Genomic DNA, 27,424 nt, shown 5'->3' on the forward strand with positions numbered 1-27,424 from the left:
TATCAAGGGAACGGCAAACAAAGTCCGGAACAAGCTGAAGAGTAAGTGTTTCCAGATGGCTCAGTGAGAGATTGTGTACATCTATCGGTAACCAGAGGACACAGATTTAGTGATTGGCAAAAGCACCAGAGGCAACGTGAAGACTTTTTTTACTCTGCGAGTTGTTGTGATCGGGAACGCGCTGCCTGAAAGGGCGGTGGGAGCAGATTCAATAGTGACTTTCAAACCGGGAATTGGATAAATACTGGAAGGGGAAGAAACGATAGAGCTTACTGGGAAAGAGTGGGGAAGCAGGATTAATTGGATCACTCTATCAAAGAGCTGACACAGGCATGATGGGCGAATGGCCTTCTGTACGGTACATGGTCTCGCCCTCTCTCCCAAGTGAAATCTCTCCCTCCACTTCATGGCTTCCTCACGTATTTAATGACTGACATTGTGTTGATACTATTCCCAGACGTACGTGCAGTTCAGGAGCAAAGATTTGTTTTCCTCCTTCCCCCACCCCTAACTCAGGAAAGAGGTACCAATAACGGAGACATCACACAGAGAATATCCTGTTGCCAGCAGACCGAGGTATGCTAATTGCTGTCACTCTGGGGGTTGTGAGTGTTACCCCAACACTCGCAGGCTCTGGTAATATGAGGATTATAGGAACAGGAGGAGGCCATTCAGCCCCTCGAGCCTGCTCCGCCATTCAATCAGATCATGGCTGATCTGCGATCTAACTACATATACCCGCCTTTGGCCCATATCCCTTCATACTTTTGCTTAACAAAAAATCTATCCGTCTCAGATTTAAAATGAACAATTGATGGAGCACCCATTGCCATTTGCGAGAGAGTTCCAAACCTCTACCACCCTTTGTGTGTAGAAGTGTTTTTGATTTCACTCCTGAAAGGTCTGGCTCTAATTTGTAGACTGTGCCCCTAGTCCAGACTCCCCAACCAGCGGGAACAGTCTACCCTCTCTGTTCCCCTCAATATCTTGGCATGTAAGGAGCCGAGGTGTGGGCCACCTGCCCTCGCCTGTCTTAGAGTGGGCTAACACCCTTCTCTTCCCCGACCAGCACTTGTGCTGGTGATAAGATCCTTGCATCCCGAAGGACAGTTTATAAATTGAATGTGTCTCGTTTGTTGAAATCGATCATTTGCTATTTGGCATTGTCGTGAGTTTTGTTTTCACATTGAGTAGTTTTTCTTGTCCTTCATGTTCTGTTTCTCAAAAGCCGTCTTCATGTAACCTTGGTAACAGATCGAAAGCTTATTCATGGTTAAGATCCTGTCACAAGCTGTGTCACCAGATAGTTGGAGGTGAGGAGGACCATTCTGCCCATATTCATTTGTCTATTTAGAAGCACCGAATCCCGGAATCGCCACAGCTTTGACTTTGATTAAATGGCCTTTCACGAGGAGCTGTTGTCAAAGGCCCTATAGAAGTCAGTGCATTGGGCTCCATTTATTCTGCATGGAGACTAATGGGCATTGTTGGCCTGTTTCCAATCTCCTGTTAAATGGTATGTTGGCCTTTATTACAGGAGGATTTGAGTATAAGAGTAAAAACGTCTTACTGGAATTATACAGGGCCCTGGTGAGACCACACCTGGAGTATTGTGCACAGTTTGGGTCTCCTTACCTAAGGAAGGATATACTTGCCATAGAGGGAGTGCAACGAAGGTTCACCAGACTGATTTCTGGATGGGGGGATTGTCCTATGAGGAGAGACTGAGTAGACGAGGCCGATATTCTCTAACATTTAGAGGAATGAAGTGATCTCATTGAAACATACAAAATTCTTACAGGGCTTGACAGGGTAGATGCAGGGAGGATGTTTCCCCCGGGCTGGGGAGTCTAGAACCAGGGGTCACAGTCTCAGGATAAGGAGTTGGTCATTTAGGACTGAGATGAGAAATTTCTTCACTCGGAGGGTGGTGAATCTTTGGCATTCTCTACCCCAGAAGGCTGTGGATGCTGAGTCGTTGAGTATATTCAAGAGAGATCGATAGATTTTTGGATGTTAAGGAAATCGAGGGATATGGGGCCAGTGCAGGAAAGTGGAGTTGAGGTCGAAGATCAGCCAAGATCTCATTGAATGGCGGAGCAGGCTCGAGGGGCCGAATGGCCGACTCCTGCTCCATGTTCTTGTGTTACCTCCCCAGCATTCGGAGTCCCTCATAAAAGTCAGTGCCGAACTCACCACTCTGCGATGTACGGTGTCTAACCCCGCTGTGTTGTTCGAGTCCTTCTGCCTGTTTAACACTTCCATCTCATAGTGAAGCTCTATCTGTTGAGGGGGGGATGAGTTATTCATGCCTTCCCTTGTGATCGCTTGATCATTCAGAATATTCAATATCCTGAGCTCCCCCTCTGTCTTTATTCAGTTTCCACCTTGCCTCTGACTGCCCCCTCAGTGTTGTACTGAAAGACTTGTTACTGTTGTATTCAGTCCCAGCCACCAACCTTTTCTTTGCTCAGTCTCCACCCTTCTGAACATCCGTTTTACATTTCTTCCACCTTTGGTTCCCCCCAGTCAGCCCTCTCCCCTTTCCTCTGGACATGTGAGGTCATTTTTCATGTTCACCTTATTAATTGGTTCATTATTCTGGTTTAGATGACAATTTGGCCTAAGTTTCTGATATTTATCCGCCACGCTCAGCATTGAACACTCTTTATGTGGGTGGATAACAAGCCTGACATAATTCCTAGCTTTGTCTTTTACTGATTTTCAGCCATAGACCCCTGTACCACAAGGTGCACATGTTGCAGCATTCTGCAATCTCACACACTAATAATCTGGTTTTAAATGTTCTATTATATTAATGATTTTTCGCCTTTTCAAGATTGAACACCCCGAAGTTTACCCTGTCCTTCCTCATAGCTGGGACCTCCAAGGCTCACGAGGTCCTCGTCTCTGGACTGCCTGCAATGAGTGCCTTGTCTCTGGACTGCCTGCAATGAGTGCCTTGTCTCTGGACTGCCTGCAATGAGTGCCTTGTCTCTGGACTGCCTGCAATGAGTGCCTCGCTTAATTCCCAGTGACCAGACCTGGGCACGGTATTCCAGCTGTGGTCTGCCCAGAGCACTGGATGTTTTAAACATGACTTCCTCGAACTGGATTCTGCTCTTCTGGCTCCGTGTTTGTGCTCTGCTTTGCATTGGTTGGATATACTGAGTCTCTCTCAACCCTGGCCATTCCATTGCCGTTCATGGGCTCCAGCCCCATCCATAAAGTACAATTATTGACCATTGCTTTCCTCCTGCTGCCCATAGGTCTGTATTAAATCTGCCATGGCTCTGCCCACTTGTGTTATGTCCAACTCCTGCTGTCCGACCACACATTAACGTGTATCTTGGGTGTCACTGGTCCTATTTTGCTTGATGCTAAACAATGATCCGTGCCTTTTATTTTAATTGTAGTTATAGAACAAAGCATTAAAGATGAAGATGATGATAACCAAGGTTCAGTAGATTTAAGAATACGAAAAACTCAGGTACAGTACCATGTTCATGTTATTCCAAGTGGCGTAGCAACCTGTAAAATTATGCTGTTTGATTTATTTAATCTTTTGAGTCAGAAGGTTGTGGGTTCAAGTCCCACTCCAGGGATTGAGCTCATAAATCTCGGCTGACACTCCCTTGCAGTGCTGAGGGAGTGCCGCCCTGTCGGAGGGGCAGTGCTGAGGGAGTGCCGCCCTGTCGGAGGGGCAGTGCTGAGGGAGTGCCGCACTGTCGGCGGGGCAGTGCTGAGGGAGTGCCGCACTGTCGGCGGGGCAGTACTGAGGGAGTGCCGTCTTTCGGATGGGACATTAAACCAAGGCCCCGTCTGCGCTCTCAGGTGAACGTAAAAGATCCCACTGCACTATTTCGAAGAAGAACAGGGGAGTTCTCCCCAGTGTGCTGACCAATATTTATCCCTCAGCCAACATCGCAAACAGATTATCTGGGTCATTATCACAATATTGTTTGTGGGAGCTTGCTGTGCACAAACTGGCTGCCGCGTTTCCCACATTACAACAGCGACAGCACTTCAAAAGTACTTCATTGACTGTAAAGCTCCTTGGAGCGTCCCAAGATTGTGAAAGGTGCTATATAAATGCAAGTCTTTCTATTTGCATGCCTCAATGAAAGAGGCAGGAGTTCTGGACACACAAGCCAGTAATTCTTGGTCACATTTAATTTAGACAATGTGAGGAAACTGCTGTTCATTAATAAAGTGACTGGGCCAAGTCTTAATATTCAAAGCGCAGGTTTGCACATCACTTTGTTGGTTCACTCGGTTGAATCCGGGGATGAGGGGCTTGACTTATGAGGAAAGGTTGAGAAGGTTGGGCCTCTACTCATTGGAATTCAGAAGAATGAGAGGTGATGTTATCAAAACATATAAGATAATGAGGGGGCTCGATAAGGTGGATGCAGAGAGGATGTTTCCACTGATGGGGGAGACTAGAACTAGGGGGCATAATCTCTGAATAAGGGGCCGTCCATCTAAAACTGAGATGAGGAGGAATTTCTTCTTTGAGGGTTGTACATCTGGAATTCTTTGCCCCTGAGAGCTGGGTCATCGAATATATTTAAGGCGGAGAAACAGATTTTTGAGTGATAAGGGAGTAAAGGGTTATGGGGAGTGGGCGGGGAAGTGGAGCTGAGTCCATGATCAGATCAGCCATGATCTTCAATGGCGGAGCAGGCTCAAGGGGCCAAATGGCCGACTCCTGCTCCTATTTCTTACGTTCTTAACCATTTCAACAGTACCAGTCTGTGAAGATATCTTTAGACCGATGAAAGTAGAGTTTATTAAGAAGGCTGGACTTGGTGCTGTTATTTCTGGAGCAGACCTCTTATCTTGTGACTGCCCAGAATGACAGGCAGATGTTACTGCGAATGGCCCCATCAGCTCAGAATCTGGTACCCAATAATTTTTAGTTTGCATCCCTGGTTTGATTCCACCTCTCTGCTGCTGTAAGCTGGGCTACTGAGAGGGCTGGGTGTCCCTCTGGTTTGTGGGCAGCAATGGTCCATACTGTGGAGTTTCAAGTAAGAAATGACGGCAGATGGTCAAAGAGAGAGGTTTTAAGGAGCATCTTAAAGGAGAGAAGGGAGGTTTTGGAAGGGAGTTCCAGAGCTTGGGACCCAGGCAACTGAAGGCATGGCTACCAATGGTGGAGCGATTACAATCAAGGGGCCAGAATTAGGAGCGCAGACATCTCGCGGGGGGGGGGTGGGGGTGGCCGGTGGTGGTGGCTGGAGGAGATTACAGAGATAGGGAGGGGCGAGGGCCATGGAGGAATTGAAAACAAGGATGAGAATTTTGAAATCAAGGTGCTGCTTAACCGGGAGCCAATGTAGGTCAGCGAGCACAGGGGGTGATGGGTGAGTGGGACTTGATGCGAGTTAGGACAGGGGGTGATGGGTGAGTGGGACTCGGTGCGAGTTAGGACACGGGGCAGTGAGCACAGGGGGTGATGGGTGAGTGGGACTCGGTGCGAGTTAGGACACGGGGGCAGTGAGCACAGGGGGTGATGGGTGAGTGGGACTTGGTGCGAGTTAGGACACGGGGGCAGTGAGCACAGGGGGTGATGGGTGAGTGGGACTTGGTGCGAGTTAGGACACGGGGCAGTGAGCACAGGGGGTGATGGGTGAGTGGGACTTGGTGCGAGTTAGGACACGGGGCAGTGAGCACAGGGGGTGATGGGTGAGTGGGACTCGGTGCGAGTTAGGACACGGGGGCAGCCGAGTTTTGGATCACAAGTTTACGTAGGGTAGAATGTGGGAGGCCAGCCAGGAGTGCGTTGGAATAGTCAAGTCTGGAGGTAACAAAGGCACGGATGAGGGCTTCAGGGGCCGTGTATAAAGTTTAAATCAAAGTTGCATGTATCTTGAGTTGTTCAAGCTGTCGGATCTTGGTGTCCTGGGCAAGACATCGGTTCAGAATGACCATTGGAGGGTCTCTGCTTATATAAATACCATTAATGAGGGTCATTAAAACATTTTCCTCCCCTTTACGTTTCAGCACTCGACTCTGTCCCGGAAGTTTGCGAATGTGATGACCAAGTACAACGAGATCCAGATCTTGTTCCGGGAACGCAGCAAAGGCCGGATTCAGCGACAGCTTGAGATCAGTGAGTGAATCTTAGCGAGGCATTGGCGCGTTACCTCGGCAACGTGTCCTGAGAATCCCAGGCCGACACCACAAAACCTTGGCTTTCTGAATCCCCTCTTGAATACGACAGCTAAATTTAATGTATGACAAACAATGGGACAGAACACGAGTTAAACCCTGAACCTTGTGTTTGATGAAGCTTTTGTGTGACGTTGGAATTCAAAAATGTGCTCCAGTTGTACAGGTGCCTCGGTCAGACCACGTCCGGCGCATTGCGTTCAGTTCCGGGCACCTCATCTCGGGAAAGATTATGTTGGCATTGAAAAGGGGGAGCAGCGCAGGTTCAGCAGAATGATACCGGGGCTAAAAGGGTTAAATTATGTGGACAGATTGTATAGACAAGGCTTGTGTTCCCTTGAGTTTAGACGGTTGAGGAATGATCTAATCTAGGTGTTTAACATGATAATGGGATTTGATTCGATGGTGTAGATTGAGGGAAACTATTTCCTCTGGTGAGGGGGGGTCCAGAACAAGGGACACGACCTTAAAATTAGAGTCAGGTCGCTCACTGAAATTAAGAGGCAATTTTTCTCACACACGGTGGAGGAATTCTGAACCCTCTTCCCTCAAGTAAGTTGGGTAAGGCTATCGGGGGGTGAGGGAACCAAGGTGGCTAGATGGAGTTAAGATACAGATTGAATGGAACAAGCTCGAGGGGCTGAATGTCCACCTCCTGTTCCGGTTCCCCATGTTCCATAAAGTGCTTATTATTTTGGAGAAGTTGTCAAATTTGGCTCAATAAATGCCCAAGGGGAAAGGCTGGTGGGCACACTACGGTTTTGTTTAAAATTTAATACCAGTCACCACAAACTTAACTGGTCATCACATTATTCCATGTTTCCCATGACATTGTGTGATTCCAGTGTGTGGGGAAAGTGTAACAGGACAAGGTGCCACAAGTAATGGCAGCAGCCTTCCTGCAGGTTTAAGTGTAATCTTCCCAAATAGTCATCAGTAATTCGCAGAAGTAATTGCCTTCGGAAGCCATGGCATTCAGTCCTCTCGCACTGCAATGGAATATTCTCCCTGACTCTCTTAGGAAGAGAATTGAAGACTAAAGGGCTGGACTTTCGGCTCTTCTGCGCCCCGTGTTTTGCCCCGGAGCAGCGGCAATAGCGGGGGTGAGGTTCTGGGCAGGCGCTCAGCCTGCAGCGCCCCACGGCGATCCCCGGGTCTGGTTTAGCCTCGGCGCGGAGCAGCACCGCCCGGAAGAGCAGCGTCCGGTGTGTGTGCAATCCCCCCCAGTCGCGAAACCAGCGCGAGTTTGGTCTTTAGCTCGGGAGTTTCCCACCCTAGCGCCCCGAGAGGTGTACAACGCCTCCCTTATACTGCGCCCCCTGACCCGGGGCCCAGCCGTCCAAACTTACCCACTGAGGCGCAAACTGTTCCCGGGCGCTAACTTTACCGCCCCGCCGCCATTACCGCCCCGAAAACATCAAAGCCGGAAATCCAGCCCTGATTTATTTTTGAAATCCTGGGCCCTGGCAGAAACTTGTGTAGAAGCCTCTGTGTGTGATCTGGGTGTTGCTGGCAAGGCTAACATTTATTGCCTGTCCTTAAACAACTGAGGTACAGTTCAGGGTCAACCACATTGCTGTGGGTCTGGAGTCACCTATAGGCCCAGACCGGGTAAGGACGGCAGATTTCCTTCCCTAAAAGACATCAGTGAACCAGATGGGTTTTTACGGCAATCCGATAATTTAATGGTCACCATTCACTGACACGAGCTTTTTATTCCCGATTTATTTAATTAACTGAATTTAAATTCCCCAGCTGCCGCGGTGGGATTTGAACTTGTGTCTCCGGATCATTAGTCCACGCCTCGGGATTACTGGTCCAGTGACATAACCACTGTTCCCATTTTGCTTCCCTTTTGAGCTCTGGGATGATAATTTCCGTGAAATTCCTGCTGCGATGAGCTGATGAAGCTTGCTTCACCCTCCGAAGGGAAACAAGATGTTTGAGCCAACATGAAGCTGGGTCTTGGAATAACCTGTGGACAGTAGTTTCCTACTCGAGGACATTACAGTGCCGTGTATCAGAGTTCAAGGCATCAGGGGGATGCAAGATAACACAAAAATTCACTAATATTCACTGTCCAGGCAGACAGGAAGCAAAGAGTAGGAGTAAATGGGGACTTTTCAGAATGACAGGCAGTGACTAGTGGGGTACCGCAAGGTTCTGTGCTGGGGCTCCAGCTGTTTACATTGTACATTAATGATTTAGACGAGGGGATTAAATGTAGTATCTCCAAATTTGCAGATGACACTAAGTTGGGTGGCAGTGTGAGCTGCAAGGAGGATGCTATGAGGCTGCAGAGTGACTTGGATAGGTTAGGTGAGTGGGCAAATGCATGGCAGATGAAGTATAATGTGGATAAATGTGAGGTTATCCACTTTGGTGGTAAAAACACAGAGACAGACTATTATCTGAATGGTGACAGATTAGAAAAAGGGGAGGTGCAACGAGACCTGGGTGTCATGGTACATCAGTCATTGAAGGTTGGCATGCAGGTACAGCAGGCGGTTAAGAAAGCAAATGGCATGTTGGCCTTCATAGCGAGGGGATTTGAATACAGGGGCAGGGAGGTGTTACTACAGTTGTACAGGGCCTTGGTGAGGCCACACCTGGAGTATTGTGTACAGTTTTGGTCTCCTAACTTGAGGAAGGACGTTCTTGCTATTGAGGGAGTGCAGCGAAGGTTCACCAGACTGATTTCCGGGATGGCGGGACTGACCTATCAAGAAAGACTGGATCAACTGGGCTTATATTCACTGGAGTTCAGAAGAATGAGAGGGGATCTCATAGAAACGTTTAAAATTCTGACGGGTTTAGACAGGTTAGATGCAGGAAGAATGTTCCCAATGTTGGGGAAGTCCAGAACCAGGGGTCACAGTTTAAGGATAAGGGGTAAGCCATTTAGGACCGAGATGAGGAGAAACTTCTTCACCCAGAGAGTGGTGAACCTGTGGAATTCTCTACCACAGAAAGTTGTTGAGGCCAATTCACTAAATATATTCAAAAAGGAGTTAGATGTAGTCCTTACTACTAGGGAGATCAAGGGCTATGGCGAGAAAGCAGGAATGGGGTACTGAAGTTTCGTGTTCAGCCATGAACTCATTGAATGGCGGTGCAGGCTCGAAGGGCCGAATGGCCTACTCCTGCACCTATTTTCTGTGTTTCTATGAGACATTACAGTTACGCGGAGAGACCGGAGATGCTGGGGTTGTTCTCCTTGGAGCAGAGAATGCTTAGTGGAGATTTGCTACAGGTGTTTAAAATCATGAAGTGTTTAGATAGCGTAAATCAAGAGAACCTGTTTCCAATGGCTGAAGGGTCGATAACCAAAGTGTGCAGATTTAAGGTGATTGGCAAAAGAACCGGGGGGGGGGGGAGATGAGGAAAAAACTGTTTACGCAGTGAGATTTGGAACGCGCTGCCTGACAGGGTGGTGGAGACAGATTCAATAGTCACCTTCAAAAGGGAATTGGATAACTACTGGAAGGAGAAAAAATTGCCGGGATATGGGGAAAGAGTGGGGAGTGGGACTAACTGCATTACTCTTTGATCGAGCCGGCACAGACTGGATGGGCCAAGTGGCCTCCTGCTGTACTATTGTATGATGTTGGATAAATGAGTTAATTGCACCGTTGCATTGCCACTGGAGGAGAGATTGACACCAGCTGAGGTGCAGGGCCCACTTGCTGTAGATATTGCAAGCTCGCTCTACACACGCTAAGTTACTGGTTAAATGTTACAGTATGGAATTGGGTGCAGAGAAAGATGGCCCAACCTCGAGGTGAGCCCGAAGCCAACCTGCTGTTCTTCCTTTCGACAGATTACTACTGTAGGGAGAATTGTTCGTAACATTGGAGAACAAATGATGGATGATAATTTCAGTAATACTCCACCTCAATTTTTCATTGTCTGGAACTTTTTTTAGTAATAGTGTCGGCCGTGGCTCTGGCCTCTGGGTTAAAGTGTTGTGGGTTCAAATCCCACTCCAGAGACTTGAGCACAAATCTAGGCTGACACTTCAGTGCAGTGCTGAGGGAGCGCCGCACTGTCGGAGGGGGGGGTGGTGAGGGAGCGCTGCACTGTCGGAGGGGGGGGTGCTGAGGGAGCGCTGCACTGTCGGAGGGGCCGTCTTTCGGATGTGACATTACACCGAGGCTCCATCTAGTTTAATAAAAACGCCCCAAAGCGATTCACTGGAGTGATTATCAAGCAAAATTTGACACCGAGTTACAAAGAGGTATTTGAACAGGTGACCGAAAGCTTGTTTAAAGAGGTAGGTTTTAAGGAGCAACTTTAAAGGAGAGAGGAGGCGATGTTTAGGGAGGGAGTTCCAGAGCTTGGGGCCCAGGCAGCTGAAGGCACGGCCGCCAATGGTGGAGTGATGGAAATCCGGGATATGCAAGAGGGCAGAATTGGAGGAGCGCAGACATCTCTGGGGGTGGGGGGGTAGGGCTGGAGGCTGTTAGAGAGATAGGTGGGGGCGGGGCCATGTATTATATGATTTTTATACTTATGATATTTCCAAACATAATATTGTTTCTGCATTTACTGGTCTGTGCGTGGTTTGTGTTTTCAATGGACACACCCCGATTACACCCTGACCCCATCGACCCATCACACCTCGATTACACCCTGACCCCATCGACCCGCTCACACCCTGACCCCATCGACCCATCACACCTCGATTACACCCCGGGCCCACCGACCCATCACACCCCGATTACACCCTGACCCCATCGACCCATCACACCTCGATTACACCCTGACCCCATCGACCCGCTCACACCCTGACCCCATCGACCCATCACACCTCGATTACACCCCGGGCCCACCGATCCATCACACCTCGATTACACCCTGACCCCATCGACCCGCTCACACCCTGACCCCATCGACCCATCACACCCCGATTACACCCTGACCTCACCGACCCATCACACCCCGATTACACCCTGACCCCACCGACCCATCACACCCCGATTACACCCTGACCCCATCGACCCATCACACCCCGATTACACCCCGGGCCCACCGACCCATCACACCCCGATTATACCCTGACCCCATCGACACATCACACCCCGATTATACCGAACCCACTGACCCGCTCACACCCCGGGCCCACTGACCCGCTCACACCTCGATTATACCGAACCCACCGACCCGCTCACACCCCGATTACACCCTGACCCCATCGACCCGCTCACGCCCCGCTCACACCCTGACCCCACTGACCCGCTCACACCCTGACCCCACTGACCCGCTCACACCCTGACCCCGCTCACACCCCGATTATACCGAACCCTCCGACCCGCTCACGCCCCGATTACACCCCGGGCCCACTGACCCGCTCACACCCTGACCCCACTGACCCACTCACACCCTGACCCCGCTCACACCCCGATTATACCGAACCCTCCGACCCGCTCACGCCCCGATTACACCCCGGGCCCACTGACCCGCTCGCACCCTGACCCCACTGACCCGCTCACGCCCCGATTACACCCCGGGCCCACTGACCCGCTCACACCCCGATTATACCGAACCCACCGACCCGCTCACGCCCCGATTACACCCCGGGCCCACCGACCCGCTCACGCCTCGATTACACCCCGGGCTCACTGACCCGCTCACGCCTCGATTACACCCCGAGCCCACTGACCCGCTCACGCCTCGATTACACCCCGGGCCCACTGACCCGCTCACGCCCCGATTACACCCCGGGCCCACTGACCCGCTCACGCCTCGATTACAGCCCGGGCCCACTGACCCGCTCACGCCTCGATTACACCCCGGGCCCACTGACCCGCTCACACCCCGATTATACCGAACCCACCGACCCGCTCACGCCCCGATTACACCCCGGGCCCACTGACCCGCTCACGCCTCGATTACACCCCGGGCCCACTGACCCGCTCACACCCTGACCCCACTGACCCGCTCGCAAACTCCAGCAGGGCGATTAGCTTTCACACATTCCGAATCCCCTGGCATGTGGTTGCTGTGGACAGTGGGTATTTAACATGCGATTCTCAAATTCCTTGACAGACTGCACTCGATATAGAGAGAGAGAATGAAACAATTAAACGTTCGCATCGACAGCCCTCGTTAATTGAAAGAATTCCCAGTTCATTGTACGGACTCTGTGATCTCATCCGATGAGGAATGTGTGAAGTCAGGCTTCCCATAACTCGCTTGACCTGTCCCACTGTCAGCGACTGAACTCTGAGTTTCCTTCCTATCCCTTCGGCTGTTAAAATATGTTACAGCAAAACAGAAAATCTTTGGATGTTCTGTTTAAATGGAATTGGAAATGGTTTCTAAGGAAATTTCTTGGGTGAAAATGCTTTGGGTTATCTTCCTCAGGTATTTTAATTGATCAGATATTAGTTGGCCAACAATTCATAGTAACGGAAAGTTTCCTGGCGTCAGAAAATGCCCGTATCCGGGGTCTGTAAATGCAGACCACCAAGTATATCAATGCATCAGAACCAATTTATTGGGCATTGAACAGTCTTGTGGTCACTGGTTGTCTGGAAATTGAATGCATCAAGTACTTGACTGTGTGTGCGTATGACGTTTCAGCTCAATGACCCTTCATCAGAACTGAGAATTTACAGATGTAACTGGTTTTAAGCAAGTGCAGAGGCATGGAAAGGGGGGAGGGAAGGAAAGAACAAAAGGGGGAGGTGTGTGATAGGGTGGAGGACAGGAGAGATTAAATGACAAAGATGGGACAAATAAAGGAACAAACGCTGGGTCTAGAGCTGTAAATAGAATCAAGGAACGGTTACAGCACAGAGGGAGGCCATTCGGCCCATCGAGCCCATGCCAGCCCCCTGCAAGAGCACCTCAGCCAGTCCCACTCCCTGCCCTTTCCCCGTAGCCCTGCAGAAAAAATTTCCTTCAGGAAACCAAAACTAATTTTCTGTAACTGGCTCTGTTCTCCAAAGGTGTGATCTGAGAGCCAGCTGTACGAGAGTTAGTCCAAATGGAGCTTTCCCTTCAGGCACTCTCTTATCCTCCCCCTGCCGCTCACTGTCTCACGGGGACTGATTTAGCCGAATCAGTTGTGCGTTTTTGGGCTGCCTGGTTGGATGTGTCTCAGTCTGGCTGTGCTGATTTACAGGAGGTTCATCATTGTTTACAAAGATTATCAAAAAAGAGCAGGGGGATAGAGTATAAAAGCAGAGAAGTCCTGCTACAACTGTACAAGGGTATTGGTGAGACCACACCTGGAGTACTGCGTACAGTTTTGGTCTCCGTATTTAAGGAAGGATATACTTGCATTGGAGGCTCTGTGTCTCAATGCGAGGAGTATTCGTAATAAGGTGGACGAATTAACTGCGCAGATAGCTGTTAACGGATATGATGTAATTGGGATTACGGAGACATGGCTCCAGGGTGATCAAGGCTGGGAACTCAACATCCAGAGTTATTCAATATTCAGGAAGGATAGACAGAAAGGAAAAGGAGGTGGGGTAGCGTTGCTGGTTAAAGAGGAAATTAATGCAATAGTAAGAAAGGACATGAGCCTGGATGATGTGGAATCTGTATGGGTGGAGCTGCGGAATACCAAAGGGTAGAAAAAGTTAGTGGGAGTTGTGTACAGACCACCAAACAGTAGTAGTGAGGTTGGGGATGGCATCAAATAAGAAATTAGGGATGCGTGCAATAAAGATACAGCAGTTATCATGGGCGACTTTAATCTGCATATAGATTGGGCTAACCAAACTGGTAGCAATGCGGTGGAGGAAGATTTCCTGGAGTGTATTAGGGATGTTTTTCTCGGCCAATATGTCGAGGAACCAACTAGAGAGCTGGCCATCCTAGACTGGGTGATGTGTAATGAGAAGGGACTAATTAGCAATCTTGTGGTGCGAGGCCCCTTGGGGAAGAGTGACCATAATATGGTAGAATTCTTTATTAAGATGGAGAGTGACAAAGTTAATTCAGAAACTAGGGTCCTGAACTTAAGGAAAGGTAACTTCGACGGTATGAGACGTGAATTGGCTAGAATAGACTGGCGAATGATACTTAAAGGGTTGACAGTGGACAGGCAATGGCAAACATTTACAGATCACATGGATGAACTTCAACAATTGTACATCCCTGTCTGGAGTAAAAATAAAACTGGGAAGATAGCTCAACCGTGGCTAACAAGGGAAATTAGGGATAGTGTTAAATCCAAGGAAGAGACATATAAATTGGCCAGAAAAAGCAGCAAACCTGAGGACTGGGAGAAATTTAAAATTCAGCAGAGGAGGACAAAGGGTCTAATTAGGAAGGGGAAAATAGAGTATGAGAGGAAGCTTGCAGGGAACATAAAAACTGACTGCAAAAGCTTCCTCTCATGAAGAGAAAAAGATTAGTGAAGACCAACGTACGTCCTTTGCAATCAGAATCAGGTGAATTTATAATGGGGAACAAAGAAATGGCAGACCAATTGAACAAATACTTTGGATCTGTCTTCACTAAGGAAGACACAAATAACAATCCGCAAATACTTGGGGACCGAGGGTCGAGTGAGAAGGAGGAACTGAAGGAAATCCTTATTAGTCAGGAAATTATGTTAGGGAAATTGATGGGATTGAAGGCCGATAAATCCCCAGGGCCTGATAGGCTGCATCCCCGAGTACTTAAGGCAGTGGCTCTAGAAATAGTGGATGCATTGGTGGTCATTTTTCAACATTCTATTGACTCTGGATCAGTTCCCATGGACTGGAGGATAGCTAATGTAACCCCACTTTTTAAAAAAGGAGGGAGAGAGTAAACAGGGAATTATAGACCAGTTAGCCTGACATCGGTGTTGGGGAAAATGTTGGAATCAATTATTAAAGATGGAATAGCAGTGCATTTGGAAAGCAGTGACAGAATTGGTCCAAATCAGCATGGATTTATGAAAGGTAAATCATGCTTGACAAATCTTCTAGAATTTTTTGAGGATGTAACTAGTAGAGTGGACAAGGGAGAACCAGTGGATGTGGTGTATTTGGACTTTCAAAAGGCTTTTGACAAGGTCCCACACAAGAGATTAGTGTGCAAAATTAAAGCACATGGTATTGGGGGTAATGTACTGACGTGGATAGAGAACTGGTTGGCAGACAGGAAGAAGAGAGCCGGAATATACGGGTCCTTTTCAGAATGGCAGGCAGTGACTAGTGGGGTGCCGCAGGGCTCAGTGCTGGGACCCCAGCTATTTACAATATACATCAATGATTTAGATGAAGGAATTGAATGTAATATCTCCAAGTTTGCAGATGACACTAAGCTGGGTGATGGTGTGAGCTTGGTGATGGTGTGAGCTGTGAGGAGCATGCTTAGAGGCTGAAGGGTGACTTGGGCAGGTTAGGTGAGTGGGCAAATGTATGGCAGATGCAGTATAATGTAGATAAATTTGAGGTTATCCACTTTGGTGGCAAAAACAGGAAGACAATATTATCTGAATGGTGACAGATTAGTAAATGGGGAGGTGCAACGAGACCTGGGTGTCATGGTACATCAGTCATTGAAGGTTGGCATGCAGGTACAGCAGGTGGTGAAGAAGGCAAATGGCATGTTAGCCTTCATAGCGGAGGATTTGAGTATAGGAGCAGGGAGGTCTTACTGCAGTTGTACAGGCCTTGGTGAGCCCACACCTGGAATATTGTGTTCAGTTTTGGTCTCCTAATCTGAGGAAGGATGTTCTTGCTATTGAGGGAGTACAACGAAGGTTCACCAGACTGATTCCTGGGATGGCAGGACTAACACATGAGGAGAGACTGGATCAGCTGGGCTTGTATCCACTGGAGTTTAAAAGAATGAGAGGGGATCTCATCGAAACGTATAAAATTCTGACAGGATTGGACAGGTTAGAGGCAGGAAGAATGTTCCTGTTGCTGGGGAGTTCTAGAACCAGGGGTCACAGTCTAAGAATAAGGGGTAAGCCATTTCGGACTGAGATGAGGAGGAATTTCTTCTGAGTGGTTAACCTGTGGAATTCTCTACCACAGAAAGTTGTTGATGCCAGTTCGCTAGATATATTCAAAAGGGAGTTAGATGTGGCCCTTACGGCCAAAGGGATCAAGGGGCATGGAGAGAAAGCAGGAAAGGGGTACTGAGGTGAATGATCAGCCATGATCATATTGAATGGTGGTGCAGGCTCGAAGGGCTGAATGGCCGACTCCTGCACCTATTTTCTATGTTTCTGAGACAGTTCAGAGAAGGTTCACTCGGTTGATTCCTGGGATGAGGGGGTTGACTTATGAGGAAAGGTTGAGGAAGTTGGACCTCTACTCATTGGAATTCAGAAGAATGAGAGGTGATCTTATCGAAACGTATAAGATTATGAGGGGGCTTGACAAGGTGGATGCAGAGAGGATGTTTCCACTGATGGGGGAGGCTAGGACTGGGGGGCATAATCTTAGAATAAGGGGCCGCCCATTTAAAACTGAGATGAAAAGGAATTTCTTCTCGGAGGGTTGTAAATCTGTGGAATTCTCTGCCCCAGAGAGCTGTGGAAACTGGGTCATTGAATAAATTTAAGGTGGAGAGAGACAGTTTTTTTTTGAGCGATAAGGGAGTGAAGGGTTATGGGGAGCGGGCGGGGAAGTGGAGCTGAGTTCAGGATCAGATCAGCCAGGATCTTATTGAATGGCGGAGCAGGCTCGAGGGGCCGTATGGCCGACTCCTGCTCCTATTATGTTCTTATGGGTCACAGCTTCTGATTCAGGTTACTGATGCTCCTTTCTAATGTGTTGCTTTTTAAAGTCCATTTCTGAAGCTTTGATTTGAGTAATCTGACGATTGAGAGTGGAACTTGAATTGTGGAGGGTGGAGACGGATCGATTCATCGTGTGCACTTTGCTTTGACAGCGGGGAGGACCACCACTGACGATGAGCTGGAAGAGATGTTGGAGAGCGGAAACCCCTCCATTTTCACCTCTGATGTAAGCAAACATGCAATTTGCCTGATTTAACTTAATTTATTTTAAATATGAACAAATGTGGCGCTCCCACACACTGCACGGAGTGATAGGATGTGGTTTTATAGGCGTGACTTCCCTTCCTCTCCCTTCCGCCGTGGTTCAGTGGGTCGCACTTTCACCTGAGTCAAGTCCCACTCCAGAGACTTGAGCACGAAATCCAGGCTGAGGGAGCGCCGCACTGTCGGAGGGGCAGTACCGAGGGAGCGCCGCACTGTCGGAGGGGCAGTGCTGAGGGAGCGCCGCACTGTCAGGGGGGCAGTACTGAGGGAGCGCCGCACTGTCGGAGGGGCAGTACTGAGGGAGCGCCGCAATGTCGGAGGGGCAGTACTGAGGGAGCGCCGCACTGTCGGAGGGGCAGTACTGAGGGAGCGCCGCACTGTCGGAGGGGCAGTACTGAGGGAGCGCCGCACTGTCGGAGGGGCAGTACTGAGGGAGCGCCGCACTGTAGGAGGGGCAGTACTGAGGGAGCGCCGCACTGTCGGAGGGGCAGTACTGAGGGAGCACCGCACTGTCGGAGGGGCAGTACTGAGGGAGCGCCGCACTGTCGGAGGGGCAGTACTGAGGGATGCCATCTTTTGGATGAGGTATTAAACAAACGCCCATTGTGTACATAAGAGATCCTATGTCACAATTTCAAAGAGCAGGGGAGTTCTTCTGATTTGCTAAGCAATATTTATCCATCAAACTATGGTCGGAAGAATAAGCAGGACATATACTCCTTGTGAAGTAAGAGTGTAACTGGGGTTGAGAACAGAGGGATCTGAGGGACACAGATACATAAATCACTAAATAAGGCCATAAAAATCGACCCAAACACTCGGGTTCATTTCTAGAGGGATAGAATTGAAAAACAGATAAGTTATGTTAAACTTGCTCAGAACCTTGGTTAGACCACACTTGGAGCACTGTGCAAAGTTCTGGTTTCCATAATTATAAAAATTATACAGAGGCACTGGAGAAGATGTAAAAATGATTTATGAGGATACCAGAGCTGAGAGGTTATAACTATTGGGGAAGACTGAACAGGCTGGGGCTCCTGTCTCTAGAAAAGAGAGAGAAGGCTGAGGGGTTTAAGATTACGAAGGGGTTTGATAGAGTAGGTGTAGAGAAGATGTTTCCCCTTGTGGAAAGCTCTGGGCCATCAATATCAGACAGTCATTAATAAACCCAATGGGGAATTCAGGAGAAACTTCTTTACCCAGAGAGCGGTGAGAATGTGGAACTCGCTGCCACAGGGAGGGGTTGAGGTGAATAGTATCGATGCATTTAAGGGGAAGCTGGATAAACTCATGAGGGAGAAAGGAATAGAAGGATATGGTGATGGGGTGAGATGGAGAGGGGTGGGAGGGGGCTGGTGTGGAGCATAAACCCCGGCACGGAGCGGTGGGACCCAATGGCCTGTTTCTGAGTTGTACGAGAGATTGGGTATAAGAGCAAAGACGTCAATGCAAGTATATAGGGCCCTGTGGAGACCACACCGAGAGTATTGTGTACAGTGTCAGTCTCCTTACCTAAGGAAGGATATACTTGCCATAGAGGGAGTGCAACGAAGGTTCACCAGACCGATTCCTGGGATGGGAGGATTGTCCTATCAGGAGAGATTGAGTGGACTTGGAGGTGATCTCATTGAAACATACAAAATTCTTACAGAACTTGACAGAGTAGATGCAGGGAGGATACAGAGCTCGATAGATTTTTGGATATTAAGGGAATCAAGGGGACAGTGCAGGGAAGGAGTTGATGTCGAAGATCAGCCAGGATCTCACTGAATGGTGGAGCAGGCTCGAGGGGCCGACTGGCCAACTCCTGCTCCTTTAAATATTATGTAACAAACATTTTTGGCTGTAAATCATAGAAACATAGAAAATAGGTGCAGGAGTAGGCCATTTGGCCCTTCTAGCCTGCACTGCCATTCAATGAGTTCATGGCTGAACATGCAACTTCAGTACCCCATTCCTGCTTTCTCGCCATACCCCTTGATCCCCCTAGTAGTAAGGACTACATCTAACTCCTTTTTGAATATATTTAGTGAATTGGCCTCAACAACTTTCTGTGGTAGAGAATTCCACAGGTTCACCACTCTCTGGGTGAAGAAGTTTCTCCTCAACTCGGTCCTAAATGGCTTACCCCTTATCCTTAGACTGTGACCCCTGGTTCTGGACTTCCCCAACATTGGGAACATTCTTCCTGCATCTAACCTGTCTAAACCCGTCAGAATTTTAAATGTTTCTATGAGATCGCCTCTCAATCTTCTGAACTCCAGTGAATACAAGCCCAGTTGATCCAGTCTTTCTTGATAGGTCAGTCCCGCCATCCCGGGAATCAGTCTGGTGAACCTTCGCTGCACTCCCTCAATAGCAAGAATGTCCTTCCTCAAGTTAGGAGACCAAAACTGTACATAATACTCCAGGTGTGGCCTCACCAAGGCCCTGTACAACTGTAGCAACACCTCCCTGCCCCTGTACTCAAATCCCCTCGTTATGAAGGCCAACATGCCATTTGCTTTCTTAACCACCTGCTGTACCTGCATGCCAACCTTCAATGACTGATGTACCATGACACCCAGGTCTCGTTGCACCTCCCCTTTTCCTAATCTGTCACCATTCAGATAATAGTCTGTCTTTCTGTTTTTACCACCAAAGTGGATAACCTCACATTTATCCACATTATACTTCATCTGCCATGCATTTGCCCACTCACCTAACCTACCAAGTCATTCTGCAGCCTCATAGCATCCTCCTCGCAGCTCACACTGCCACCCAACTTAGTGTCATCCGCAAATTTGGAGATATTACATGTAATCCCCTCGTCTAAATCGCTTCTGAACATCACGCATTATATAAATGTGAATCCTTCCCTTGTCCTCCTCCTCTGACCGAGCTGTGGTTGATTTCCCGGGTGAGCCAGTTGAATGGTGGAAGAGCAAAGTGTTGTTGGGTCCTCACTGCCCCTTTAGCAGGTTTCTGGAGCACCCTTCGACCGTATAAACCTCGAGCAGCAGAAGGAAGCGAATAGTTTGAATCCCCGAAGATTGCAGCACTCAGCTTCTTGGTCCATTTCTTTACAGATCATATCAGACACTCAGATCACGAGGCAAGCTCTTAATGAGATTGAGTCACGGCACAAAGACATCATCAAACTGGAAGCGAGCATACGGGAGCTGCATGACATGTTTGTGGACATGGCGATGTTCGTAGAGCAGCAGGTGACGTATCTTTTTTTTTAAAAAAAAGTCTGCGGACTTTTGTTGGCGGCCTGTTAAATCTCAAGGTTATTTCCGCAGTTGGTAAAGTGCACAGACGGTGCGTGTTGTGGAGGGTGTATAAATGGATCATTTGGTGCAGGTGATACTCGAGCGCGAGCAGAGTGAGCAATGAACGTTTTATAAGGAGCTGTTCCCTGGCGTGCGTTTTGTTTCCACGTGACGTGGGTTTTTGCTGAAGTCTAACTGAATACCAACACTTTTTACAGTTTGGGTTATCGATTTTATTTTTTTTTATTCAACCTGTTGGGTCGTTTGGGTTAGTTGTGCACCGTTTTGGTCTCCTAACCTAAGGACTTGTCATAGAGGGAGTGTAACAGAGGATCACCAGCCTGATTCCTGGGATGGGGGGATTGTCCTGTGAGGAGGGATTGTGTAGGTTGGGCCGATACTCTCTGGAGTTTAGAAGAATGAGAGGTGATCTCATTGAAACATACAAGATTCTGAGAGGGATTGACAGGGTAGATGCAGGGAGGATGTTTCCCCCGGGCTGGGGAGTCTAGAACCAGGGGTCACAGTCTCAGGATAAGGGGTCGGCCATTTAGGACTGAGATGAGGAGGAATTTCTTCACAGAGGATTGAGCAGGAAAGTGGAATAGAGGTCGATGATCAGCCATGATCTTATTGAATGGTGGAGCAGGCTCGAGGGGCCGAATGGCCGGCGACTCCTGTTTCGTATGTCCTTGTGGAGTGACGCCTGTGAAATGGTTGCCGCCTGGACATTGAAGAGTGGTTTGATATTCGATGCCTTGGCGCGCACAGTGGCAGCTCGGGTGTTGGTTTAAACGGTCGTTTTGACGGGGTTCCCGCAATGCTTGTGGGCAATCCCAAACCTGCACACCGCACAAACTGCGGCAGATGTGGCTACTTCAGGAACAAGTGGAGGGAATTGAAAACTCTGCCAGTGTGCGACAGTGGTCACCCAGAGCAGACCATGGAGCGTACAACCATTCAGTGCCCCACTCTCACATACACAGGACGCATGGACAGCACTGCCTTCCACCTCTCCTGACCCAGTTATCTGCCTTAACCACCCAAATGGAGAATTGTGGTTGTCGCTGTACCGCTACATCGGCCGAGCAAGGTGACAGTCCTGGAGACGGTAACCATGGAAACAAACACCACTCACCATCTCCGCGAGTCATGAAGCTCCGAGTCATCTGTAATTAGTCCAGATTAATCGGCGTCCGAAGGAAAACTGAGCCCCAACATACTGAGAGCTTGTCCAGTACGGTGCAAAGGTTAGCAACCAAATACAAGCAATAAAACAAGAACATGCGAGAAGCACTCAGCGGGTCGGGCAACATCTGTGGAGAGAGAGAAACAATTCGTGCTTCAGCTCGATGACCCTTCGTCAGAACTGGAAGATGTTGGAGATTAACAGTTTTAAGTAAGTACAGAGGCTGGGGAGAGCAGGGACAGAACAACAGGGAACGATGGGGGGCAGGAGAGATTCATTGATGGAAGTGATAATGGGACAAGCAAAGAAACAAACGATGGGCCTCGACCAGGTGTCGGTAGTTACAGAATGTGAGCGGTGGTTAAAGTCTAAAGTTGTTAAACTCCGGATTAAGACCAGAACATGAGATGTGTTCCTCGAGCTCGTGTTGACCATCATTGGAACTGTGTCATCGTCATAGACAGTCCCTCGGAATCGAGGAAGACTTGCTTCCACTCAGTGAGTTCTCGGGTGACTGAACAGTCCAATACAGGAATTACAGTCTCTGTCACAGGTGGGTTGAGGGAAGGGGAGGGTGGGGAGTCTGGTTTGCCGCACGCTCCTTCCGCTGCCTGCGCTTGGTTTCTGCATGCTCTCGGCGACGAGACTCGAGGTGCTCAGTGCCCTCCCGGATGCTCTTCCTCCACTTAGGGCGGTCTTTGGCCAGGGACTCCCAGGTGTCGGTGGGGATGTTACATTTTATCAAGGAGGCTTTGAGGGTGGTCCCTGTAACGTTTCCTCTGCCCACCTGGGGCTCGCTTGCCGTGTAGGAGTTCCGAGTAGAGCGCTTGCTTTGGGAGTCTCATGCCGGGCATGTGAACAATGTGGCCCGCCCAACGGAGCTAATCGAGTGGTCAGTGCTTCGATGCTGGGGATGTTGGCCTGATCGAGAACACCGACATTGGTGCGTCTGTCCTCCCAGGGGATTTGCAGGATCTTGCGGAGGCAACGCTGGTGGTATTTCTCCAGTCCTTTGAGATGTCTGCTGTATATGGTCCACGTCTGAGCCATACAGGAGGGCAGGTATCACGACAGCCCTGTAGACCATGAGCTTGGTGCCAGATTTGAGGGCCAGGTCTTCAAACACTCTCTCCCTCAGGCAACCGAAGGCTGAGCTGGTGCACTGGAGGCGGTGTTGGACCTCGTCGTCGATGTCTGCCCTTACTGATAGACTCCCGAGGTATGGAAAATGGTCCACGTTGTCCAAGGCTGCGCCGTGGATCTTGATGACTGGGGGGCAGTGCTGTGCTAAGTGACTGTGTAGGAGACCGAGGGCACAAGTCAGAGTGGGATGTAGAATTCAAGTGGCAAGTGAGAAACTTGGGGGTCACACTTGCAGCAAAGCAGTGAAAACTATCTCTTGCAGATTCCCCTGCTGCCAGTGTGTGGTACTGTGTCTATCACAACGCTGCATTGCGCAGGTCTGCTTCTGAAATGGTTACTTAAAATTCCTAATACCAAAAATGAAGCTCATTTAAAAGATTAGATCATCAGAATGAAGATTTCTTTATTAAAAAGTCCAGTTATTTTATATTTTTTTACAGGTTCAGCGCCTAAAATCTGGAACCCTTGGCACCGAGGCCGTTCCGGATTCCCGGCTTTTCCGGACTTCCGATTTGCTTTCTGACATCACAAATCCGGGAAACACCTGAGCTCGGGTTTGGGTATTTGCGGATTTTGGAATGTCAGAATGCATGCGGGGGGTGGGGAGGGAGGTGTTCCTGTCCGGGCCCCGCCCTGTGGAGGTTGGGCGGGCCGGCGAGGCGGCCCCGAGGTAAGGGCAGTGGTGCGGGGCCCCGAGGTCAGGGCAACGGTGGTGGGGGGCGAGCCCCGAGGTAAGGGCAGTGGTGGTGGGGCCTGAGGTCAGGGCAGTGGTGGTGGGGGGCGAGGCCCGAGGTCAGGGCAGCGGTGGTGGGGGGCGAGCCCCGAGGTAAGGGCAGTGGTGGTGGGGCCTGAGGTCAGGGCAGTGGTGGTGGGGGGCGAGCCCCGAGATAAGGGCAGCGGTGGTGGGGGGCGAGGTCAGGGCAGCGGTGGTGGGGCCCGAGGTAAGGGCAGCGGTGGTGGGGGGCGAGCCCTGAGGTAAGGGCAGCGGTGGGGGGCGAGCCCCGAGGTCAGGGCAGTGGTGGGGGGCGAGGCCTGAGGTCAGGGCAGCGGTGGTGGGGGGCGAGGTCAGGGCAGCGGTGGTGGGGTGGGCCCCAAGGTAAGGGCAGCGGTAGGGGGCGAGCCCTGAGGTCAGGGCAGCGGTGGTGGGGTGGGCCCCGAGGTAAGGGCAGCGGTAGGGGGCGAGCCCTGAGGTAAGGGCAGCGGTGGTGGGGTCGGCAGGGCCGTTGAGTTTCCAGAACATTTTAGGGATTCCGGACGACCCCGCCACCGATCGTCCCGGTGTCCGTATTCCGGAACTCCGGATTCTCGACGCTGTTTCAATTCTCCCCTTTTTGGATTCAGTTCCCTTGCCTGTTCCCCGTTTCCCTTTTTATTTAAAAAAAAAAAAATTTGTCTTTCTGCATACCCCGTCAAAATGTAAGACCCGGTAGAGGGAGTGTGCGATAACACAGGGACAAGTTTACACAGACTGTGCCTTTATGAATGTGGCTTGGGAATTTATCATGGAAATATATATTAAAAAAATAAAGGCAGAATTCGACGTTTTTAAAATGGAGACCGAATCCGGTCTGTGTGTCCTTGTCCGATTCTCCCCGCCCAGTAACACTGCTTCACCTGAAAACCACCCAGTCTTCAGTCCCATGTGTGCAATATCACGGGATCGACTCGTTGAAGTTACTCGTTTTCTTAAATGTTAACAGTTTCTCATGTCAATGGATGTTTGGTGCACAGCTCGAGCCCTGAACCTGCCCAGTTACACTGTGTCTAAAATGCTTCCCACACCAATTTTCCAACTGCCTTCTATCCAGAGCTTCTGGAGGGCATTGCACAGACCTCTGAGACAGAGCAGAGTTGTGTCAGTCTGAGCGCTCTGAATATATTTGTTGAGGCGTAATATATAAATGCGATCTCTCTCTCTCTCTCTCTCTCTCTCTCTCTCTGCTAATTGCCACGGATGGACAGTGACACAGGTAACCAACAAATACACATGATTCCATCCATCCATTGATGGCCATGTCTCGCTGTGATATTTGTGCAGTCCGGTGACATCGATTTTGGAGAGAAGCATGAAAGCTGCTGTCTGTTTGTGGACCCGATCTGCTGCCCAATGCAGGCAAACACGCACAGGATCAAAAATTGCAACTTATTTTCAAACCTGAAATTGTAGCAATGATTTTGAGTAAAAAAACTCATTGTGTGCTGATTTAGGATTGTTCTATTTTCAGTAAAATAATTATTCTGCAGCTCAGAATAAGGAGCACTGGCATATTCTGCTCTGGCATATTATATCTTTGCCAACTACACCAAACAATATTTTTATTTCTGTGCCTGTTCATTCCGCTTCGCTGCCATTTGCTGTTCGCTCACATCTTCACTCCTGACCATGTACAGTCCTGCACTGCCTTCATTGCATTGACGAGATCATTATTGTTGGCTGGGCAAGCAAGGCACTTGTTCAACCCGAGTCGTTGTACAGCTGGACCAACAGAATGCAAGTGTAATTAGTGTTAAGCTATCAACTGAGGTGCGATTTCAGCTTAACGATTATTTAACGATTTTTGAACTCTGGCAGAATCGAGGGATATGGGGACAGTGCATAAAAGTAGAGTTGAGGTCAATGATCAGCCATGATCTTATTGAATGACTGAACACTCGAGGGGCCGAATGGCCGACGACTCCTAATTCTTATTTGAAATAAAGGAAGGACCCTTAGTCTGTGCTGTGGTCAGTTGATTTAATCGCTAAAGGATTGTGGAAGGATCACTATTTTTGAACATTAAGGGAATCGAGGGATATGGGGATCGGGCGGGAAGGTAGAGTTGAGGTCGAAGATCAACCATGATCTTATTGAATGACTGAACAGACTCGAGGGGCCGAACGGCCGACTCCTGCTCCTATTTCTTATGTTCATAGATACAGAGAAACTATTTCCTCTGGTGGGGGGGGATCCAGAACAAGGAGGATGTAACCTTAAAATCCGAGCTAGACCGTTCAGGAGTAAAACCAGGAAACACGTTCTCACACTAAGGGTGGTGGGAATGTGGGGCTGTGGATGCTAAGGGTCACTTGAAATAAGCTGCAAAGGCCACCTCTCGTGGTGTCTCATGGTCCTGATCTCAGTGGTGCACCGAGACATCATGAGGAACCTCCCAGGGAAGGCACGGCTAGAGGCCGTGTCGGCTGCTGCAGAGCCTCCGAAGGAAAGATGTGAAAGCAGTGAGAAAGGGGACAGCGTTGATTCATCAGGATGCTACCAGGGCTGGAGATTACAGTGAAGGCGAGGCTTGAGTGGTTAGGGCTGCCTTGCTTGAGAGGGTTAAGGAGAGAACTGATAGGGGAGTGGTCCGCTAGATTGGGAAGGGTTTATGTTGGGATAAGGAGTGATGGTTTGTTCTTACTGACGATACTGAGAGGCATTAGAGGTATCAGTGTGGAATTCCCAACCACAAACAGTTCAAGCAGAGTCCACATGTACTATTAGAAGGGAGTTTTGGTGGTTTGACAGAGAAACACGAAAGGGAAGAGAGCAGGAGAGAGCTTGGTGGTTTGTGAGAATGTGCACTTGAAGTGCAGTGACCCGCAGGGCTACAGATCAAGAGCTGGAAAGTGGGATTAGGCTGGGTGGCTCTTTGTCGGCCGGCGCGGACACGATGGGCCGAAATGGCCTCCTTCCGCACTGTAAATTTTTCTGATTCTATGAAACCGCTGGTTGCAGACTTGATGGGCCGAGTGTTTGATCTGGAGCATTCATTGGTTCTATCCAAGTCGCAGTGGGACAGAGAGGGCTCGAGCAGATATCTGCCAGCCGTCTCGACACAGCAATGGTTTCAGCGATGGGCGGGGAAACGACACACTGCACAGGATATATTTTACAACGTTGTTTAAAATGACACTTTTTTTTTTTCCATTATTTTTTTTTAAAGGGTGAAATGATTAATAACATAGAGACAAATGTGGTGAATGCGACTGAATATATTGAGCGGGCGAAAGAAGAGACTAAAAAAGCAGTGCGATACCAGAGCAAAGCACGACGGGTGAGTTTCTGTTTCCATGGTGACGGTTGTCATGGAGTCACAGGAACGTACGGCACAGGATGAGGCCATTCGGCCCATCGTGCCTGAGCCGGCTCTGTGACCGAGCAGTGGTGCTCAGTCCCACCCCCCACTTTGTGTCTGTCACCCTGTAAGTTCCTCAGGTACCCGTCCAACTCCCTTTTAAAATTATTGACGGAATCCGCTTCCACCCCCTTTTCAGTTTGGGCGTTCCAGATTCCGACAACTCAGTGAAGACATCTCTCCTCATCTCCCCTCCACATATTTTCTAATGATTTTGAATCAATGACCCCTGGTTATAGACCCATTTGCCAACAGGAATAGTTTTTCTCAAAACCTCCCATCGTCCTGAAAACCTCTATCGGGTCACCTCTGAGCCTTCCCTGTCCCCAGGAGAACAGTCCGAACTTTTCCAACTCTCCTCATAGCTGAAGTCCCTCATCCCTGGTAACATTCTGGTAAACCTTCTCTGTACTCTTTCTAAGGCTTTTACATCTTTCCTGCAGTGTGGTGCCCAGAATTCCAGCTGAGGTCTAACCAGTCATTTATAAAGTTCCAGCATGATCTCTTTGCTTTTATATTCTATGCCTCTATTTATAAACCCAAGTAATCCATGTGTTTTTAACCACCTTATCACCTTGCC

The 27,424-nt window shown here is 49.2% G+C and overlaps 1 protein-coding gene across 1 annotated transcript; it reads left to right on the forward strand.

Moving 5' to 3' along the window:
- Positions 1-7: 7 nt before the first annotated feature.
- LOC139245832 (syntaxin-2-like) lies at positions 8-27,424 on the forward strand (the record flags this gene model as incomplete). Its single annotated transcript, XM_070871329.1, has 6 exons — positions 8-41; positions 3,417-3,490; positions 6,010-6,118; positions 17,032-17,105; positions 20,212-20,349; positions 26,653-27,424. Coding segments are annotated over 6 exons (603 nt in total), but the record flags the coding sequence as incomplete, so codon positions are not given.

Source organism: Pristiophorus japonicus, unplaced genomic scaffold (assembly GCF_044704955.1).
Source record: "Pristiophorus japonicus isolate sPriJap1 unplaced genomic scaffold, sPriJap1.hap1 HAP1_SCAFFOLD_2412, whole genome shotgun sequence".
In the NCBI taxonomy this organism is placed as follows: Eukaryota; Metazoa; Chordata; class Chondrichthyes; family Pristiophoridae; genus Pristiophorus; species Pristiophorus japonicus.